This window comes from Phoenix dactylifera, chromosome 16 (assembly GCF_051530095.1).
Source record: "Phoenix dactylifera cultivar Ajwa chromosome 16, Ajwa_hap1_PhDact_Kaust_v1.1, whole genome shotgun sequence".
Taxonomy (NCBI): domain Eukaryota; kingdom Viridiplantae; phylum Streptophyta; class Magnoliopsida; order Arecales; family Arecaceae; genus Phoenix; species Phoenix dactylifera.
This window is the reverse complement of record NC_143205.1, coordinates 23,947,945-23,971,116: the sequence shown is the minus strand read 5'-3', so window position 1 is coordinate 23,971,116 and position 23,172 is coordinate 23,947,945. Positions and strand designations below refer to the sequence as shown.

At 36.2% G+C, this 23,172-nt stretch overlaps 1 protein-coding gene across 1 annotated transcript; it reads right to left on the bottom strand.

Moving 5' to 3' along the window:
• Positions 1–581: 581 nt before the first annotated feature.
• On the bottom strand, positions 582–23,164 carry TTN8 (Structural maintenance of chromosomes (SMC) family protein). The gene is made up of 18 exons (XM_008807016.6): positions 22,298–23,164; positions 21,365–21,601; positions 19,736–19,969; positions 18,011–18,249; positions 15,790–16,056; positions 15,364–15,634; positions 14,021–14,145; positions 11,663–11,772; positions 11,447–11,554; positions 11,222–11,361; positions 9,663–9,752; positions 9,364–9,572; positions 5,443–5,612; positions 3,975–4,084; positions 3,359–3,738; positions 2,217–2,468; positions 1,003–1,230; positions 582–913 (listed from the first exon to the last, which is right to left on the bottom strand). Exons 1-18 carry the CDS (start codon positions 22,733–22,735, stop codon positions 865–867), a joined length of 3,657 nt encoding a protein of 1,218 aa, XP_008805238.1. The 5' UTR covers positions 22,736–23,164; the 3' UTR covers positions 582–864.
• Between the last annotated feature and the right edge of the window lie 8 nt (positions 23,165–23,172).

The following is a 23,172-nucleotide window of genomic DNA, read 5'->3' as shown; positions in this document are numbered from 1 at the left end:
GCTGGGAACCACCCTCTCAAGCAAGAAATGCGGCCTCAGAATTAAAATCAATTCAATGACCTCATCAAGATTGAGTCAATGATTTCAAGAAAAAGCTAAAAACAACAGTGGAATTGACAACATGATTTCTTTCTCACAAATCATTCTTGTGAAGAGCCACATCTGTCATTCCTGCAAGTGCTTCTAAATCATCTCAGAAGTCTGATGCATACTGTTAAAAAGAAACCTCCATTCAGAACAAAATTGTGCCCAGCTCCTTACAAATTTAAACCACAAATAATTTCCGCATAATAATAGATTATATCATTCAGAATGGATGCTGGAACTAAAATGCATGAAAATTTAGATTATATTATTCAATTTCAATTTAACATCCAATTGATTCCTTAACTCCTTATCCAGTTAGCATTTTATTTAAACAAACTAGAGCTAAAAAAGGTAAAGAACCAGCAATCTTACCCCAACCAATCATCTGTAGCTGTGTCCCGTAAATCACAGTACCACATCAAAGTGTAGGTTGAAACAATTCATCATCAATATGAAAGCTATGCGGTACTGGGAACAGTTGTTGCAAGCAGAAGGGTCCACCCAAAAGCCAGATTGAAAATATATAAGAAATACTGAGACTTCATAATCCATATGGATAGGTAATAACCACTACATGCTTTACAATGAACTCAAACTAGGTGCTCCAGCATCAATCATTTGAAGTATAGTTGGAAGTAACAACTCTTTCCTCCGACAAAAATATTCACAAAATCATATTTACAGGTAATCCAGCTGTCCTGTAGGTGAGCTAGTAATACATAAGCACACTGGAACAATTGAAAGTCTCACAAACCCACCATAAATCCATGGAGATCTTCATGACTCCCTATACTTCGTTAGATCGAACGTTAATGTTCTTGAGCAGCTGCAAATAGCAGTCACATGTCCAGGAAAAAAAAATTCAATAAAAGCTACGTGATTGGCGAAAGCACAGGAAATACACTTGAAGATTACCTTCTTTCCGAGTCCCTATATACTCCAACCAATGCCTCAGCTTTGTCATAGAAGCTGTCCTTCAGTGATATCACAATGCTCTGAAACCCACATCCTCCGTCAGCATCTTGGTTGCCCCTAGCTCCATCACATGATTTTGACCTAATGAATCCAGCTACCTTGGCAACATTCAAGTTATCCAAAGCTGCATCAACCTCATCCAGTATAAAGAATGGAGATGGCCTATAACTGAAACAATTGTTCAAGAAACAAAGAGTGATTTAACTGCAATAATATGTTTGCTTACCTTTTAGATATAATGCCCTTTACAAGAAAAATAAGCACTCAATTTAGTTCAAAGAAATCGATATACAAACATTAATATGGTTTAAGAGTCCTCTGAGCAAATCAAAAATGACTCAAGAAAATTGACATACTGCATTGATAACTTTAAAAGGGCATCCTGACAGCCTCTGAGTTGATTGACGTATCACTCGGTGATAAGAAAGGAGTTTGCGAAATATTTTAAATACAGCTGTGTAAGGCCTACCCTATGAGCTAACAAAATTAAGAAGAAAATGAATTGACAGCATAAAATAAATTTTATAGAAGATACTGAAAAAAGAAAAAAGTACGTTCTGTTCAACCTAAAACAATGTTACTATGACACATGAAACCAGGAGATCAGCTGCCCGGAAGAATCCACAGAAAACATGAAAAAAAAAAATCTAACATAAGAGGCATTTATATCTTAGAGATGCATGTGTAAATAAAAATTTATGTTTATAATGAACCATCAGTTAGAGAAGACTGCCCTTAATTTTATAAAAAATATAAAACCTTTGCTCAATGTCATGTTAGAATATTAGAATTGTCAAAAAGCATATAATAAGTTTATTATTGGATGATTTGAGACGTATTATTTTCACATACTAAAACCCACAAGTTTAGAAGATCAAAATAGAAATTGCTTTAGATATATTATTTAAGCAGGAGGCAATGTTTGCTAATATACATGGAACAACAATTGATAATTGGGCGGCAAGCATGACAGGTGAACGTGCGAGCCAGCAGAAGCAGAACTTTCAGAACAAGCACTGGACATGGCATGGGGAGGGGGGAGAAGAGAGTAATGTCAGGGCATGGCCCACTATAGTTGTACTTGTCATTTGGCAAAAAATTCCAGCGAATAAATCAAAGAAAGCTAAACCACAACCTAGCCTAAGAAAATATACCTGTGAATGGAGAAAAGCAATGCAAGTGCTGCAACAGTCTTCTCCCCACCGGATAACTGCTCCATATCTCTGAAGCGCTTTGTAGGGGGCATGGCTGTGTATTTGATGCCATGTAAGAAAGGTTCGTCCTCATTTTCTAAGTTGAGGTATGCTGTTCCTCCAAGTGGGTGTGTATGACTCTTTGTTAATTGTTTGTAAATTTTGTCAATACTTTTAGATATATGATCAAATGCCTCCATAAACAGCTCATACCTGTACCATTGGGGAAAACTTCAGTTCACAGTAATATATGGCTATCAAATTCAGAAACACCATTAAATGATTTAGCATGTATATTACCAACAAAATTCAACCTTGTAGTCAAATGCAATGTCACTTACTAATCATTGAGAAGTGCAAGGCATTAATCTGAAATTACTTTCACACTAAATTTTAAATGTTATGATAAATAATATTTAAATTGGAAAACCAAAAGTTGAACTAAATATTTTAGTTCTTAAACAATACAATTATGAAGAATCTTAAGTAATTGATATAACATATGTGAATAAGAGTGCTACTGTTTTAAATGAACCTTTATGATGAATTTGAGCATGAACCGTTGTTTTGGTTCTCTCCCTCCCAATCAGACTGTAATGAGCATAAAGCAATTACTTCAGAGCTTCGTGTGCATATACAATTTTTTCTTATTTAACTTTTCAATTATTTATCTCATAGTGGCTAAACTTTTTTTCAAAAACAAAATTTTATTTTATTGCTGAAAATTGTTTTTAGTACAATATTTTTTATGTAATCTTTTAATATTCATTGGTAGATCTACAATAATAATATCATGGAAGAGTTTTGCATTAAGTTACTTTCATCCAGCTCAAGCAAAACTAAAATGAGCAAACTTGCTGGATGCATAGCTTATGAAAAAAAAAATCCCCCATCAAAGTAACTTTTCTCAGAGCAAACATATAGATGCTCCCGTTGTTTTAACAAATCCTTATAAGGTCATCTGCTAACATGTGTAAATATACGTGTACCTACATGACTAAATTTTCAAAGAGAGAAACTGACAAAGAAACATTATCAAAAGTCATAAAGAATTTGGTTTATATGAAGATGCTATAAGTATGCTATATAGCTACATGTCATACCTCCTCTGCTTAATGGAATTATATCTATCAGATATCTCTTTCTCTTCTTTCCTGGCTGCTTCAAATTTTTCAATCACCTCCTTTTCTTTCCCTTGTAGAGCTTCATACTGATCTAGTGCTTTCAGGTTGGGTGCTGTTTGTTCAATTTCAGCCATTAAAGTATCCATTTTTTGTTTGAAATCTAACTCAAGCTTTTGTCGCTCAGAAGGTCTCATATCCTGCAAATACATTCTGCTTAACTGACTGTAGTCAAAAACTGGTCTAGTCACAGATGATCCAGTTTCCATTGGGTCATCAACTGTAGGGAGCTTTAGCTGCTCCAATTCACATTTCTCCACTACCTCTTGCTTACGTGATCTTAGCTGCTCAAGTTGTGTCTCCTGTTACCAAAACAGATTCTTGATTATAACAACAATTTAAAATTAATTTATCACAAATTTGTCACATTATAATAATAATCTCATGATGCCTTAACTTTATATCCTGACCAGAAAGAAAAAGGTCCAGATCTTTACACGAAAACCTAGAAATGATACCAGGAACAATGGGTACAACATAAACCAGGCGCATCACGCTACCATAATGATAAAAGTATGCTAACTTGGTAGGAGTTAACCTTCGAATTTATCTGGCGCTTCAGTTTTCCTATACCTCCTGTAACACTTGCACTCTGCTTCTTTAGTTCTTCAATGACCTTTTCACACTCATCCGACTTGGATTTCCACTCTACAAAGGAAAAGTGTTTGTTAAATGAACAAAAGATAAACAAAAGGGAACCTGCTTGATTCCGATGATCAGTTGGCACATTAGAAAAAGATCTCAGGAAACAATGCTGGAAATGTCATGAGTAAGACTGATATTTAAACTAAAGTACTATGTGCTCAAAAAGATAGAACCAGAAAAGAATCAAAGCATCATTCATGTTTGAATTATAAGACTTGCCACAAGCTACTGCATAGAATTCACAAATAATGTCTAACAAATGATATATGACCTCACAGATCAACAAGAACCGTATGACAAAGAAGCACACAGGCACATTTCTAATGTCATATAGAGGTTGCTTGGCTGTCCAACAGTGCACACCAAAGTGTTACTTAAAAAACATGTAAATAAAAGGATGAGAATCACAAATTAAGTATCAGCATTCGTGCAGTAGCATCTGCACCATAGTACTTATGAACAAGTTGTAGCAGTTGAAGCAGTCAGCTAGTTTGCCCCGATTTGCCTATCTACAAATCAGAGAGAACTACTTGATGAGAAACAGTAGCAAGCCCTAAATTGTAACATGAGCATAGATGCATCAACTACTGAAATTCAAGATGAGGCCCATTGGTGTGTGTTAGCCAGTAATTGCGGGCGCAATGTCTTCTACAAGATTGAATTGAGAAGCCTAAAAAGGCAAACCCTACTTTACATAAACCAACTCTCATAGAGAAATCTGATGCATCTTACTCAGAAACAAGAAGAAAAGCAAGAAGGATGAGAAATACATGTCCTATGGACAGAGAGAAATATGTGGTGCTAATACAGAAAAACATTGAAGAGATAGGAAGAGAGAGAATGATGACAATACGAGTCCTTAAAATCTCCACTTTAATGACCAAAAGATAAAGATGCCCTCAAAAACAAGAGGGGATTTGTTTACACTTTAAGGAAGCAATCTTGCTAGAGATGATAATAATCTGTCTGCCATCATAATCTTCTTCATCTCCCTTTACTCATACATCTCCGTGTACGTCTAATTTTGAAATGGCAGTTACCTGATTGGCATAAGGAATTTCGGCAGCAACAATAGTTTTAAATGCTGATTGCCAATTTTAAACTCTGTATGAATTAATGCAAAAAAAAAAAGCCTTCAGAAACTAGATTTCAAAGTTACACCATATAACAGAAGATTGCTTGAAGTTCATTATAACTTGCAAAAAAGAAGTACAAAGAGGACAGGCAGCTTCAATAACCACTATTGCAGAATAAGTATCATCTTCAGAGAATATGAATTTCTTAAGATGGAATTGTTGCAGAAACGCAAGTATTACAAATCCAGAAGTTGATATAAAATGAGACGTAAGGTTTAACAGTACCATCAACTTCAGCTTTCAGTTCTTCCATCTGATTTGCAATTTTCTCGGCCTCCAGCTTGGCATCAGACTCCTTTCTCTGTACATCTTTCAAGTCTTTATCTAAATAATCAAGAGAGGATACCAGCTTTGCAATTGGTGTCTTCATGTCCCGCTTTTGCTCATACTCCAGCCTGAAACACAAGTAGCACTGAATCTTCTAACTCCAACAAAAGTTAGTTTTTAGGAAATGCTTCTTATATCCGCAATCAACTAGGGATATAGAAAATCAATATTATATTTTTGAATATAACAATTTCACCAAATGGTCAAAAGATCTAATCTAAACCTAATAACTGCAAGTATTCAGAATATTTCTGTTGACAAATTGACCACAGAACTGTACCACCAGATGTATCTCTTTGAAACATGGATCTACTGGCCACAAGTTTAAAAATAGCCAGTTCAGTAAAAAGATAGAAACATCCCTGTTTATTTGCCAATAGATGTAAAAACTGAAACAAAAACACAAGAACAACTAGATTTTAAAGGCTATTGGATCTGAAACAAGGATAGAAAAATTGCTAGTTCTGACCATTGGAAAGATTAGGTGATCATACACACTAGCATTTTCCTAGTTCCAAGCCTTGTTTGTGTGTTTTAACCTAGAAACTGTATTAAAACATAGAGAATAATTGCATAAAGCAAAAATACACATATTGCACTGTTACAGGAAGGCATGCCTCCAAGAACCCACATGATTCTGATTTGACAGGATATAACAGCTTTTTTAAAATGTGGTGCATACTACAGCATATGCGCCCGCATATGCATATGCAGTCCCGTTATTGCACCACATTGCCTATATGCACTATTGTATATTCTCATACCACATATGGACCAAAAAGATGGTCAACTTAGCACGGCACAGCTAAACTTCACTTGCTTGGTATCATATTGCTGCATATGTGAGCCCACTTAGCATTCTGGAGCTACATATACAGCCCACTCTTATGTCGGCTCATGTAGGTGAAGTGCGTTCGAGCGGATGGCTAGGTTTGACATGGATTTTAGGTCAGCCTGATTCTGGTCTTAATAGTGCTAAAATGTTGATTATGCTGTAATTATTGCTATCGAGTGTTAGATACTGAATTATAAGCATTTGTATTGCTATTATTCATCCATAAGAATTACTCATTGTTATTGTTTCGGTTGTACGTAATATATTATATTTATTTTTAAATAGTTAAAAATGTAACTGTATAAGCACCCACATATGCAGCCTGCATATGCACTATATGGTCCCTTGACCACCAGCATACCGCAATCACTTTTTAAAACACTGACAGATACTCTGAATTGGATTTTGCTGTGCTTTACATATATTGACACTGCTAAAGTGAAGATAGTGAAAGGATACCCTGTGAATAAAACTATCCTAAACAACTAAACTTGTTTCATATTTCGTGACAACTAATCCATAGACCTCTAGCTCATTATGTACTCTGATATGTTTGTATATTATCCTATCAAAAAATGGTTGATAAAACCTGAATGGATTGTGCATTTAAGATCTACATGTTATAAATTAAGCATTATGACAGGAAGGTACATTAGTCAGAATAAATAGATAATAGGTGACTTATCAATTAAGTTGGATAATTTTAATATTAAACTTGATAATAATTCTAGTTTAAAAGCCCACCAAGCTTATCATTGTAATCTACCATATGGCTTTGGACCAACCAAGATTTCTCCATGATTTGTCAAAGCAAGAAAAAAGCCTTCGCAGCTGACCTTCCAGCACAAAGTCATATTACTGTCGAGAGACTGTCATCTTCTTGATCTATCACCTACTCTCATGACATGTTAGAATATGTTGCAAGTTTTTTACACCGCAAATTCTGGCCATACTAAGGAAATATTATCCCTAACAACTTTAAAGGGATATGAGTGTTCTTTGCATATTTATCATATAGGCTTACAAATTAAATATCTGTGGCAGCTTTGCAATGTATGGTAGAATGCCTTAACAAGATGAATCCAAAGCACAACAAACATTTGGATCAGACAATGTTATCAGTGCCAGAGAATGTAGTACCTGGAGGGATAGGGGAAGGGAGAGCAGGGGGTTCTACAACTGCGAGCCTCTCTTGTTTCTGTTCCTCTGTATGTCTTATATGATAAGTTTATTATGCTACTTGATACATAAGTGCAGATTGAGTAAGCAAATAAGGGTTAAGTTTACAAAGTGTATTCCACAAACATCACTCCAAGTATAATCCTCCAAATGTTCAATACATAATCAAAAGTTCCAGCTTGATTCTCCTCTTGGTCAGACTAACTTTTTGCATTGCTAGCATTTATCTATTTTTAGCCCACCCACTTTCAGAAAGCCCATCTCCATAAGATCCACACTAAGATGCACATTACCATCATCCTATGCTCATGAAAAGAAGCAAAGCTAAATTTACTTAAGTTTGCAAAGTAGAATTAGACAAATTCAACAAATATCCAGATATTTTCTACAAACATATATGGAAAATTGAAGCCCCATTTTATGATTTGTTTTGTAGATCTAATTACTCCAATCCATCTTGTATTCATAATCATCCTCTTTGCATATCACATCTTCATCTTGTTTGAGAACAAACATATTCTTGTAGCAATATTGCCACATAGGAAAGGTATGAAAAAATTACACTATCTAATAGCATTTCAGGTATATATTTACTGAATGAGCTATCCATGATGAATACAAGCTGTTGCTGTCGCTTTTCTATACAGTAAGTAGATAGCACAGAGCCACAGTAAGACCCAACCAGCTCGACTGGATTGAACTGCCTAAACTGTGATCTGGAAGCCTACAACAACCCAGGTTGACCCAATATTTGACCCATGCAGGTCAGTTATTAAATTGAAAGAAAAAATGAAAACAATTTAGTCAAGGAGCTCTGTTTGACCGGGTCTTAAGCTTCCATCCAACCAACTTTACACAGTGGCCTTTACTCTTTAGGGCTAGCCCTAGATCTCTACTCCAAATCCTCTCCCATCCCAAGCCGCAGCAAACACCAGCCAGTCATCACCGACGTCTGAGATCGCCTTTCCCCTGTTGTTGCCAGCTGTGGAAAAGGAAGGGTGGTTGCTTAGAACTTAAAGGACATCGGCTCCTCCTCGGATTCTTCTTCCCCTCTTCTTCTTCTTTCTTAGTATTTTAAGTTACTCCCTACCTGCATCCTTCTATGCTACAGAGAATAGAACAGCAATAGGCAGGGTCCTTTAACATCCCCTCCAAAGCAAAGCCACCACTATAAAAATGGTAAGAATGAAGGTATGATATGATTATTAGGTACTAATTTGTATAGTTTTGTACTAATTTTTTTATTACAGAAGATGTGGGAATTGATAATACCTCATTTTGATGGCATAAATATGACATGTAAGGGGATTATTATTATAATATCTTATATTGTAACATATTTTTATATTTTTACATTTTTAAGCATTTTTATTTTTTTAGTATTTACTAAATTAATTTATTTAATGTATTCATTTATCTGGGTTAATGGATCAACCCATGGTCGACACATGGTTGAACCACTAGTGCACAAGACCACAACCCAGAAACCAAAACGGTTGATGTTCAGGCTGGCTTTTAGAACATTGGATAGCACACTGATAATCCTCATACTTGTTACAAGCATACTATCAATCAGAACTCATTGATGTGCCTCCACTATATAATGCATTTGTCTGAGTGGAATACATCACCTAAGGGGTTTGATAACCAAACACACAGAGTTTTCTCAGTATAAGTAGCAGACTTATAAAAGGTAAACGTATACTGATATACAAGCAAAATGGATTAATAACAAAATAAAAAAAATCAGTACAGCAAAAGATACCATCTATAACTTGAAGAAATGAGGACAGTTAAATACATACTGATATTTCAGTTTTGACATCTGGTTGCTCAAGCTTAGCTTTCTCTCATACATTTCCTGAGCAGCCTTGAGCTGACTTTCTTCATACTCACGTATGTTTTTCACTCCAACAGACTCACTGAAATCCTTGTAAATTCGGTCAACAATCTCATTTATTCTCTTCTCAAGCTTTCGACTGTCTTCAGTTCTTTTAGCAACAAGACTTTTTAACTACACAGACAGATAGCCAGCCATTAAAAAAATGAAAAGGTGTATGCCTACTATCAAATGGAGAGCCAAAACATTCATGTTGGCAACCACCTTCTGAAGCTCAGGCTTTAGACGACTAATCTCCTCTTTTATATTTCTCCCTTCTCCTTTTAGTTTTAAGAGCTTTTCCTGGATATTTTTCTGCACATAGACTCATTCAGGTAAACCCAATATCCTGAATTCAAGAATTTACAAGTAGATGACTGCAACAAACGTACTTAAAGGCAAATATTTGCATAAAAACCATAAAATGTAACTACAAGATCCAGCTTTCTGGCAAATTAACAAACGGAGACAAAACTCCAGAACATCAATGGTGTTTTTGTTCAGAAAATCAGTATTAAGATGACTTATAGCATTTAAGAAAACCTTATAACAGAATATCTTCCATAAATAGCGCTTGAACTCTTGCATTACAAGTAAAAATGGGCTTCATAACATGCTTACCAGAACATGGTAAGTCAAAGGTCATAAATGATTTTATCAGGAGAAACCAAGATCTCTCTAGCTTTAGAAACAATCACCTGCAGATGGGATGCTCCCCTCATAATTATAAGATTTCCAGCATCAATACTCACCCATCTATGCTAATATTAGCAGGATAGTAGGGATGATAGAAAGAACATAGGCATAAAATCAAAATGAACCCCCATCCCCAGGAGAAACCATAGTGCTCCATCATTATGACACCAGTACACAACCATCCATGTTGAAAGAAACAAAGGCCCTAAAAAGGATGATAAGCAAGGACAATAGCCAGATGATCATCTTGACCTCAACCTGCATTAGCTTGTAGAAGCTGACATGCCACTTCCAAATACCAATCACAGATTTAAATTGAAGTTTTCAAACTTTAAACTCAGTATTTCATATGAAACAAAAACAAACCGGAAACCCATTCACCAAGGGGTTAACCTGAACAAGTCGCTTATTACAGATCTTAAATCAAAAAAAAAAAACCTATCCAAGTGCAGTATTTAATTTGAATAAAGGCATCAGAACTAGAATAGTGCAGAAGACTAAAGAAGATTGAAAAATTGAGGTTGTCAAATATGATCAGATAAAATTTTCTATCATGGAGTAAAATGGCCTGGGATAGGAAATGATGGTGACATGAACAGTGCAGTCCAACCATATTTGATAAAATAAAAGTTCTTGTTCTTGTTTTGTTCATAAAGAATGCTACCTTGAAAAATTAAGTCAGAGACTGGTTGTACTCTACTAAATGCTGAGAAGAAAGTATTACAACTGTCTTAGACAAATGCACATTCATTTACACGCGCGTGCATGCATACATTTACACGTGCACGCATGCATGCATGCACAGAGAGAGAGACAGAGAGAGAGAACACAAAATGGAAATTTTGATTATTAAAAAATCAAATAGGTGAAACAGCTATACGGATAATTTCTTGTCAAAAATAGGAATCTGAACATAGTAAGTACAACATGTTATGAGAGCAAAAAGTTAGATCATAAGCCTCCATTAATTTTTCTGTAAATAAAGAATCATGCAAGAGCAACACAAAATCATAAAAACTAAACTTGAAAAGGAACCAAGTTACTCCTCCCTACTTAGCATGTTAACTGAGAGTTGTCATTCTAGCTACCTCCTCAATATTCGAATATTGAATTTTCCTTTCAAGCCAACTGATCCTTTCTGATGCTTCTGACTCTTTTATCTGTAACTCTCTAACTGATCCAAGCGCTTCCAATTCAGATTCCCATTGATCTTTTTTCTTTTTAAGAGCTGTAAATACCAATTAACACTCAATAAGAAAAGATAAAACGGCAAACATGCTAAAAATAATAGGAGGATAACACATAATACAAACCCTCAATGGTACTATCATCCCATTTGTTTGACCGGGCTTCCATTCCACCACTTATTCCACCCGTCATTGTACCAGACTTTGTCAGGAGAATCCCATCAACAGTAACCACTGAATACACAAAGATCGTATCCATCAATAATAAGATTTTCAAGCAACGTACATATGGACTACATTAAAAAAAAAAAAAATTAATAAAGCATATTGCTGAGCATTTACCTTTGTACCTCTCGCCACTCCAGCTAAGAATCTTAGCTTCTTCAAGACCATCACAGACAAGGGTATTCCCAACAGCATACAAGATAGCCTTCTCCAAGGATCGATCGAATGTGAAATTGTTAAGCAGACAAAGCATACAAAACACTGTGACTCTTTCAATATACAAAGTAACATATTTTCAGATGAGATAGAAGTTGAAAATTTTAGAGTAGTTAAGCTTCACAAACACTTCAGTAAATGTATATGCCTCGGCATACATTCATTGCCCCAACATACACAAACTGTACCATGCTGTTCAACATCATACATCCATAGTAAAACATGTGTATTTTGGCAATTGACAGTTCTACTGACTCCCTATGCCACAACCATGCATAGAATCATCAAGCACAATTGCTCATATTACCAATTTCAGACCACCTGAATACCATATGATGAGATAAATGAGAAAATCAGTGCAAAAATACAATACAAATCAGTCTGCATGCAGACTAATATTCTTCTTACTTATATGACTATGGTTGGGTTTGTGAATAACCTGGAAAAACCCCAGGAGGAGAACCTAAAAAGCACCTTTTTAGGCACTTATTTCTCTTCAACAGCCAAACAGTTCTGTCAATTAAAGAGAAATAAGTACCTCAAGTTATTGCATCTTTGAATATCTGGGATAAACTTGCGCATGGCATTGAAAAGCTTAACATAACAGATTAACATGCCAGAGCTTTTTATTACTTGAAAAACAAGTAACAGGAACAAAAACTGAGGGCCCAATTGAGCTTCATGACCATTAAAATATTTTTTCAAAAAAAAAAAGCAGAGAGACAAGTGAAGGGATAGATAAGAGAGATGGAAAGATAATGTGAAGTGGTGCTTTCGAAACGGTATGTGGTCTCAGAATTCTTAAGAGGAAACAAATTGACATGCAACATATAAAGTAGTTCAAGATGTTCAGCAATGAAAAAAAAACAAAAATATGAGCATGGTTGGATAAGAATGTTAAGATGGAGGCTTGGTAAAGGCAGGTAGAGGAGCACAGCTAGTTTTGAAGTGATAAAAAATCAATTGGGATGTTATGCACACCACAGCCAAGAGAAGAGGCATCATTAAGGAAAGTTCTCATTTATATGTTTAAGATTCCAAACCAAGGTCCGCAGTACCAGAACCGGCACTCGTGCCGATAGGCCGACAATACATATAGTACTGTGCTTTCCCATCCCAGCGCATACCGAAAAAGAAAAACTAGAGGGCGAGAGGGAGGGAGGGAGAGGAAGAGAGGGGGGCTCAGAAGCCCTCCTCTTTTCCTCCAGTTATCCACAAGCACTGCTAGGCAGAGCCCTATTTTGAACGAAATAGAGGCTCGGACGGGGGAACGAAGAGATGCCGGAGAGAGAGAGAGAGAGAGAGAGAGAGAGAAGGCTCGGAAACCCTCCTCTCCTCCAGTCATCCGCAGGGGGTCGCTGGGCGGAGCCTTTATTTAGAATGAAATAAGGGATCAATCCCATTCTTTTTATATATTTTTTTGCTTTTTTAAGTGAAGTTGACATAGGGTGTGCCGACTTCACTTAAAGAAACGAAAAAAAAAAGAATGGGTTCAAGCCCTTGTTTCGTTTGAAGCAGGGTTCCACCCAACGGAGCTTGCGGACGACCGAACGAGGGCTTCCAAGCCTCTCTCTCTCTCCTGCCCTCCCTCTCTCTCTCTCCCTCCTGCACTTCCTCTCTCTCTCTTTTCTTCTCTTTCCTTCTTCCTCTCCCCCTTCATAGCCCGTTTCTCATTTTGCTTACTGAAACCATCCTGATCCGTCGCCGGTACAGCTCGGTACGCCTCGAATCGAGAGGTTCGGGATGGTTCTACCATCCTTGTTCTAGACGGAGGAGACAAGGCCTACTGTTGTACAGGTGGAACTAGTAAAAAAGAATTTGGAAACATCACAACATGATTAGCGAATGAGGATTCCAAAGCCGAATCCAAAAAGTCAGAACAAGGCTTGAGAGTCGTGTTTCCCATTACAGGCACGAAAAGCACATACAGAACTTTCTTCTACTAGTGCCCATGCATATAAGCATATTATAAATATTCAAGCTTCAATAATAACAGAAAAGATAGTTACATTATAGAGATTCTTTACATAGATTAAAAATTAAAATGACATATGCAAGCATGATCTTTTTCAAAAGAAAGACATATACAAACATGACACCACCTCACATGAATATAATTTCCAACTTACCTGTATCATTAACCAAATATCAATATGTTCCATCAAAAAAAGTCAATATGAAAACAGAAATATATGCACATGTAGTCTTTTTTTTTTTTATCTTTCGCAAAACTTGAATGGATTCCAATTTGTAGGATATTGAATCACATCAAACACCAACTGTGCAGTTCCACCTAAAGTACGCAACTTCTCAATTATCGGCTTCACACGAACCGACTGTAAAGGGATGAATGTCTGAGGGGGAAGACGTTGTTCCTTCAAATACTAAAACCAAACAACATAAACATTAAGAAAATGGACAGTAATTTGCATGTGATATATGATATATATATATATATATAAGAACTATAAGAAAGGACATTATTGCATGCTAAAATAAGTTCCTCAGGTGATTATACAGCAAACTTTGCAAGACAAATAGATGCTCACCAAGAGTACCAAAAAAAAAATTATACAAAATAAAGATCACAATAGTAGGTGAGAAATATCAACAATATTATAGAGAAACTGGAATAGGGGCAGTCTCCATATTGCTCATAAATTAGTCAGAAAGCTGTAATTTGATAATTTGAAAATATAAGCAATATCAGCAAGTAATTCAGCAGAATGTCAAATACTTTCAACTTAAAGGAGCAAAAAGGAACTGAAATTTAGCTACTTAATTCACCAAATAACCCCATATAGTAAATAAATCTGGTGTAAAATTGCTTGTACGTAAAGCATTGTAGGAATAACCGGTACATTTGTAAGAGAACATGCCACGGAGAAGAATAGCATATTTTAATGAAGTCAGCCTATAACATTACCTACAGACACGGTAAATAGGTCATAAATCTCTTCCATATATTCAAGAACCATGAAAAATATTGATCAAATTAAAATTCAGCAAAACCTTGAGATATGTTCCAAGAGGAGCACATAAAAGCATTTATCAAGTCAATAAGGCCATTAAAGGATCTATAATTCATTATCATTGGTCCAATACCGTAACATTGTCATCCATATCAAGTTGAGAGTAGAAGAAACATGAAGAGGACACAAAAAATTTAGGACACAGCAATGTCAAATATGCAATGCAAATAGAATTATATCATGTTAGTTTATAAAGGACTATGCTTTGGCGCAACAGTAAGGTTGCTCCATTGTGACATCGGTGTCATGGGTTTGAAACATAGAAGCAGCCTCTCTGCACGTAGGGGTAAGGCTGCGAATATCTAACCCTCCCCAAAAACCATAATGGCTGCAGCCTTGCGCACTGGGATGCCGTTTCATAAAGGACTCTCACATGTTAAAGCAGAATAAGTCAGTTGTACAATTCCTGTTAGGCAAACCATAAAAAAAACTGCAAGCAAAAAATAGGATCAAACTAACAAGTAACAGGTGCAGAACCAGATGAGTAAATTAACATGAAATCAGCTGTCTTAAGACAAGCAAAAGTATATCACTGTAGACCAGGTTAAAAGTAATGAGCAGAAAAAATACCTCGATGCATTCTTTTCCTGTGTTCTCATCTTCTACCACTATTGCATCCATAAATTTACCCATAGCAACAGTAACAGCAAGGTTATACTTCTTTTGTGATGGCCTGCAGAGTTCGGTCATACGACCATGAACTCCTGGAAAGAGTCGTTTGAGACTTTGAATTGTTTCAGAAAGCCGGGCATCTCGCTCACTTTCATGCTTATCAGCTTTCAGCTCACGTAATTGTAGATCTATTTCATCAACCTTTTGCTTTAAATTCTGGTATTTTGTCCTGAGAATTAAAAAAAAAGGTATTGACCAAATAGCATAAACAATACACTGACAGAGACTAAACTTGGAAGTACAGAAAGATAAGCAGGAGCAAACAAAGACCTGCATAACATTGGTATATAAATGGAAATAACTTGGCATAAAGTTTGTTCTAACCCAGAAGTTTGGCGCTTTTTTGAAATCTCGTTCAGTTCCTTCTTGACCCGTACAAGCTCATCCTTATATTTTGCAATTGTATCTTGATTCTTCTTCAATCTTGTTTGCATTTGGTCCTCCTGTGACGATAGCTCCTGCTCACGATTAGTCAACTGTTGAAGATTTTCTTCCAAATTCTTTTGAGCTTCTACATCAGCATGTAGTTGCCTATCAAGAACCTCTTTCTCATCTCTCAGTTTTGCAGTTTTCATTCCAGCATCTTCCTTACTGCAGTATCAAATATAAATATGTTTCAGGCAAATTTATGAATTAAAAATCTTTAGGTTGCTGTTAGCAAGACAGAAAAAGGACAGCACATGCTGGTCATTATATCATCTCTTACCAGCAACAAATAATGCAATATAACTACAAACTAATCTGCAGATGCATATTTTCTTGATAAACAAGTGAGCCTTAAATAATTGGAAATTGTGGCTTTTTAGCTCCCCTGTCTTATATGTCATAATGATATTTGGCTTTTTAGTTTCTCCATCTTATATAGATATAAGCAAGGCTTACAATCTCGATACTAGATACCGAATAGGTACATCACCGGTTCAGCATGGTATGGTTGGTACAATATGGTTCGCACCCCATGTCGAGACAGCTTCCGATCCTTTTTCTCGGTTTTTTTATCATGGGACGCCTGAAACCAGTCGGTACGGTATCGTACACACCCCAGTTTCAAACGGTATGGGGTGGTTCCACTCAGTTTAAACTGGTATGGACCGGTTAACTCATATACCCAACTGAACCTAGGTATAATACGATAACTTAGCGGTACAGTACAGTAGGGGCCATACGGGTTAGTACAGAAGGCCTTGGCTACATATGCTCCCTCATAACAAGTTTATATACAATAACATTTTCCTCGCACTCTTAGTGCCATTTTTTAGCATAACATAAAAAAATATGAAAGTACAAACTGAAATTCAATGAGATAACTCAAGAACAAAGAAACACCCTCCCTCGGAGAAATCCCAAAGGGGGAAAATAACTCCTCTCACGAGTCCCTTCAGTGCAAACTAAATAAATAAGTAAAATAGAACTAACAAAACCCTCGTAGCAAAGCAATCTTTCTTCCTATCACAAAACACAAATTTGTCTGTTTGTATTTGATTTGTGCAATATCATTTACAAGTAGCATGTATCTGCCAATAGGATCCAACAGTACACATGGCATCAGTCTGCATTGCCGTGGACCAGCATGATTCTGCCTCAGTCCATCAATAATCACATGATGCTGTTTGCAGGATGCTATGTATGGCTCACATATTATACAATTTGTGCATCCAGGCTTCCACTAGCCACAGCTTCATATCTCTAAGTAGTTGTGTTGTTCCTGTAATTTGTATAAGAAAACCCTAAAGCTTCTAATTTTTGTTTCTAATCTACCTTATTAATAAAATGTCATTTCCCATTAGCCTATATGTTAAAACTTCTTCAGAAAAGGTAAACCAAAATCTTAACTTTAAATATCAACGATCAGCAGTGATACATATATGATGTAAGATGCAATTAACGTTTGAAATTCAGAAAAAGTCTCTTCCAAAATAACATAGATGCAAGAAAATGGTATATTAGATATTTGGATCTCCAAAAGTGCCATTTACCTATCACAGCATGTCAAACATTGGCATGAAAGAAAGCAAATGAAGACGCCTGCACTAAATAATAAAACAATTGCTCAAAAATTTCAGTAATTTTTGCAGCTATCATATCACCACATAAGAACTTCAAGGGTTGTGTCTTCTTCTGTTTCTTTCCAGGCTCCTCAGTTTATAAGTCACATTACAGTTGCTGATTAAACAAGAAAAATTATTATTTGGTAATGAATGATAATTTGGTTAAATGTATGTGAGCTTCTACTGTGCTATGAAAGCAAAACAATTGCTCAAAAATTTCAATAATTTTTGCAGCTATCGCATCACCACCTAATAACCTCGAGGGTTGTGGCTTCCTCTGTTTCTTTGCAGGTTCCTTAGTTTATAAGTCACATTACAGTTGCTGATTAGACACAAGAAAAATTATTATTTGGTAATGAATAATAATTTGATTAAATGTGTGTAAGTTTCTACTGTGCTATTAAAGCAAAACAAAATATTTAAAAAAAACAATAACAAGATATTGATTACTTTATGTAATGATATGAGAAAAATTAAAAACTTTAAAGACAACTTACATTCTATGATATTCCATGAGCTCGTTGTCAGCTAACTGAAGTTTTTCAACACCATCCTGGCCACGCTCATTTAGCTCACGAATAGCTTCAGTGACATCATGTAAATCCTTTTGTAGCCTTTGTATTTCTTTTGCATGCTTTCTTTGATCCTCTTTCTTTTTCTCCAGCTCTTTCTTGCTACTTTTTATTTTAGAATTAATGCGAGAGATTTCTTCTTTAAGTTTAAGCAGCTCTGGTTGCTGAAAAAAGAGGAATACTTTTTCATAAAAACTATAATTTGTACATAGGTGTATCATACCAGTAAAGTAAAAAATATAAAAATTCACTTTTACATCATGCAGCAGATAGAAGCTTGCATTGTTACTCTAGCATACTCTTTTGAAATAGATGCAGCACCTTGATATTACAATGCATAAATTATGATTATACAACAAATAATGTACTTTTAGATGTGCTATAATAAGAGCAAACCAACTAAAATTTAAAAAAAAATAGAGAAAGACAGGAAAAGTACCTGTCCTGGATGCAATCAAGGATTTAAGTGTTAGCACTTGGCACATCATGCATGAACCAGTATGTACCGTGCCAATGGTCCAAACTGGCAAGCGAAACAGCTGTGTACCCAGTTGTATGCCAACACATTCATTCACATGCATGCCTTCCATGAAAATATATGCCAAGCACTGGCATGGCATGGAATATGTTATGCCAGTACCCAACCAACACAGAACTGGCACATGATACCTCACCCCTTGGAGGTAATAATCTCTAGAGAGCATAAGGGGAAATTAATAAAAAATACATGAATTCTTCATAGCAAGGTTCCTACAGAATCTCAACAGCATTAGAAAGTCAAACTTCGCATTATATGTAGAGACTCAGACTATGTTCTGCAAATATGCATTGAATAAAAGACAAAACATGATTAATGAATAATAGTTAATTCTGCCAAAAAGGGAAAAAAAAGAAAAGGAAGAGAGAAGTGACCACCTGAACCTACAAAAACAGAAATAAAAGTTTCCTGCTTTTATAATGTTCTCTTTTAGGAGTCGTGTTAGTTTCAACTTGTTTAAAGAAAAAAATATCTTATGTTGCTCTACTTATCAAAACATGTTGGTTTTATAAGTAAATAAAATTGCTTGTTTTCACAATAAGTAAATAAAAACAACCAGATCTTTGAACCATATAGCATGTATTGAATGGCATGCATGCTTCATTATTTATCAATCGATATCCAAAGGCATGCAGCAATATTGTTAAACAAAGAAATGAACAATATTTTTATTGATAAGGCTAATGATGAACTGTTGGGTGATTTGTCATCAAATTTCAAAGGAAATAGAAAAAAGGCAGTACAAGTGTCAAAAATGAAAGGCAGTTGAATTGAGCTTGGCCCCACTACTTTATTGTCATTTTAATAATCGCGATGGGTAGCCCTTTCTAGCTGTCCCCACCATTCCATGTCCCCATGAATGAAAACCACTGCATAGTCTCATTTCACCCTTCGACGATGATACACTTCTGATCATGTGAGAAGGCATTCTCAATATGGAAACATAGACAAACATACATAGTAATACAACCTAAAAGAGATGTGTACAATGTAATAAATCTTGAAAGCATGGAATAAAGGAAATAGTTCGAGAACGAGAAAGAACAATAAAGAAAGAAGATAAAAGAAAACTTGACAAGAAACCTGACCAAATTAACTCAAAGATTGCTTACCTTCTTATCAAGCTCAAGCTTCTTCTTTGCAATCTTCTTTTCACATAGCATCATCTCTTTCAAATATCCAGCTTGTTCCTTCTTTTTAATATTTTCTTCAAAGTCAAATTCCTCCTGTGCCTTGAGAACTTCCTCTAGACCTTTTTTATCTTCTTCAAGTTCACCATTTATCTTTTCCACATCCTTTTCGATGTTAAAAAGTTGCCACAGAAAGTATTCTTTCTTCAATGATTTCTGCAGATGTTTAGAACAAAAAGAAAATTATATGAATCATATGATCTCAATGTAACTAAAAACAAAAGTTTTCCACCATGAATTTGTTTTTGCTACATGCCATGCAACTGAGGATGTAGTCATCAATCCCTAATAATTGAAGCACTCAAAAAAAGTGCCATAGAGATGACATGTAAGAAATCAAGAAATGCAAGAGAGTAAGTGATTAAATTCAAGCTTAAAGAGATGCATACACACTTGTAGATATTAGCACTACCCCAAATCACAATATAAGCATCCATGTCAATAAGGGTCAATATCAGTAAGACAGTAACAAATGTGGTCATAACTTTATATATGAGTCCCTTCTGTTTTATTTATTTATTTTCTAGTTCATCTACATGCTAGCATAAAGAAACAGACTAGAAAGGGAGAAGTGAGTGTTGTTATAAGGTGATCTATGGGTTATGTGGCAACAAGATGTGAAGAGTAGTTTTATATAAAATTTTAGAATGCTAAATGGGCCAAAGTATTAGAGATAAGAAGGGTGCACGCATATGAGATGCTTACCAGAACAAAGGACATTGGAATGCAAGAGTCAGGCAGGATTAGAAAAAGCTAGCTTACAATTGCAATTGTCATGTATTGAAATGGTAGATAATTTAGTGTCAAGATGACCATGCTGCTAAGGCATACAAGGATGTTACACACATAAAGTAAATCTCCTTGGACAAGTTTTCTTCATAAGCAGGATACACATGGTTATCCATGAACTGATCATCTAAAACCATATGGAACTTGTACTTGTGTATCAAATATATACAGTTGATATGTAAAGCTAGTAGACTTATCTCACTTCCATAGGCATTGGGCTGTTACATCTGTCAACCTGTTGAAATATCATGCTATTTTGATTCTTTGTGACTAACAAAAAGGATAGGTAGCTACCATACCATATAGACATAACGCCATAGAGATATTATCAAGATCAATAATGATTAGAGGCATGTTCAACAGAAGTGTTAGCTTGTGATCATTATCTTGAAGGGACATACAATGTGTTACAAAGGTCCTAGGTTTGTGCAATACATAACCAATTATTGTACCATTGTAGAACAAACAAACTAGCCAAAACATTCTTTGCAAACCTAACTAGACAACAACTAAAGCTGATAAAAGTAATCTAATATAAAAGGTTAAATGAATCCGAAAGCAGCAGTTTTGGCACTGGAATTAATAAACTTGTACATGACTAAGTTTGTAATCAATATGAACCTGCAGAATTATGCCAAGGTGCTAGCAGATATGGATAGCTACAATCATGATTCTTCAACGGACCCCATCAAATAGATCTTTCATGAAAATAACAAGTTGGAAGTTATAGAAAGCATGATGATGCACAGTAGTAACTTATACCAGTTGCTCTTGCAGGCGCAAATGTTTTTCAGCCTCTTCCTTTTGTGCCTTCTTTTGCTTTCTCTCCATGACTACTGTTCTCTTCTCCTGATAAACAAGTGCGGATTTTTCTTCCGCTCTCGCCTTTCGTTCCTCCAGATCCTCATAGTCTTTCTTAAGTTCATCTGATCCAGATATTTGCTCAAGAAGAGCTGTAAGTTCCTTGGGGTTTTTGGAGGCAATTGACTCTACATCACCCTAGTCCACAAATAAACAAGGTATAAGTAACAACAATGTTATATGATTTAAAATGTAAGATGAAAGAATGGGCCATGCTTATAGTTCCAGATCTTTTTTGATGCAGCCTCCTTGGACAATTTTGAGACATAAAGATTTCAAATGCATCAGATTTGCATTCCATGAGGCTGTGTAAATTCCCACAAGTAACAAGATAATGTGCAACTTATTGAGGAATGGAGAGATCAGGGAGAAAGATCGATCAATCTTTTAACTTTTTCTGCAATGCTTCTGGCATGAAACTGGCAAAATTGTTTCCTCTGATTAAATGAGAAGAAAACCAAAATTTCAAACATCGCAACAGTAACCTAGGTATCAAACGAAAAAGTTGCTTTGATGATTATACTAAGCAATCTTTTATTTCAAAAGCGTTTGCTTTTATTTTTCAGCATTCAGAACCCCTCTCCAATGGGCTTGTTAAATGAATCTACTAATCATGTTTTGTTCAGACTTTGCAATGAGTTTCTATTTTGATTTATAAAAAAATGAGCATAAAATTTTAAAAAAAAAAATGTAAGAAAAATTGCTCTGACGGTTTTTAGCACCTGCTCCAAATTCCTTGATGAGATGTGCTAACTCGGAGATGGCTAAAAAATGAAATTTAGTGATACTATAAAGATGAACGCAAGCAATGGATGAGAGATGTAAGATTAGTACCTGAAAAACAAGAAAATTCCGTGCCTTTACAAGAATGCCAAGAGACCTCAACTTGGCATTATACTCGTCCCACATCACAATCCTCCCGTCAATCCGATACTCGCTACCACCGGCACCCGTGATGGTTCTTGTGAACTGGATCTCGGAGCCATTCCCCATGTGGTACACGAGCCGGACAAACGCCCTCCTTCCCTTCTGCTCCTTCTCCCGGTCATCAAAGGCATAGATCAAATCCTTGAGCTGCGCCCCTCGAAGCTGGACTGACCGCACCCCAAGCACGAAGCTGATAGCGTCCATGAGATTGGACTTCCCCGCCCCATTAGGGCCAATAATCGCGGTGAAATCATGGAAAGGCCCAATCGTTTGGAATCCCTTGTACGATTTGAAGTTCTCGAGCTCCAGACGGTGAATCTTCCCCGGAGAGATCAGAGACGGCATGGTTCTTGGAACGTGAAAAGCTGGAGTTATAAAAAGATTTTCGCCTCTAGCGCTACCAAGGACATTAGGTTTACGGTTTTGAGAAGAAATCTAGGTTTCTTCATGGGTTTGGAGGTCGAAAACTAAGGTTCTTGCAGTTTCCATGGCACCTAGGGTTTTAAATAGATGAAGAGTCTAGGGTTTTTCCGTAGAGATTTTGGAGAAAGGTTTTTTTCTTTCTTTTTTTGGGGGGGAGATGATACGGGGGAAGAGATGGCCGAAAACCTCGGGAAAGTGAGACGGGAGTGGAGGGAGGGAGGGAGGGAGGGTCGGAAGGAAGGGGTAATAGTGGTAGGTTTCGACGGGAATATTCGAGGCGTGGGAGATGAACGCACCGGCTGGGACACGCGTTAGGAGCGATAAACGACGGGAAAATTGACGCATGACAGCTTTTATGC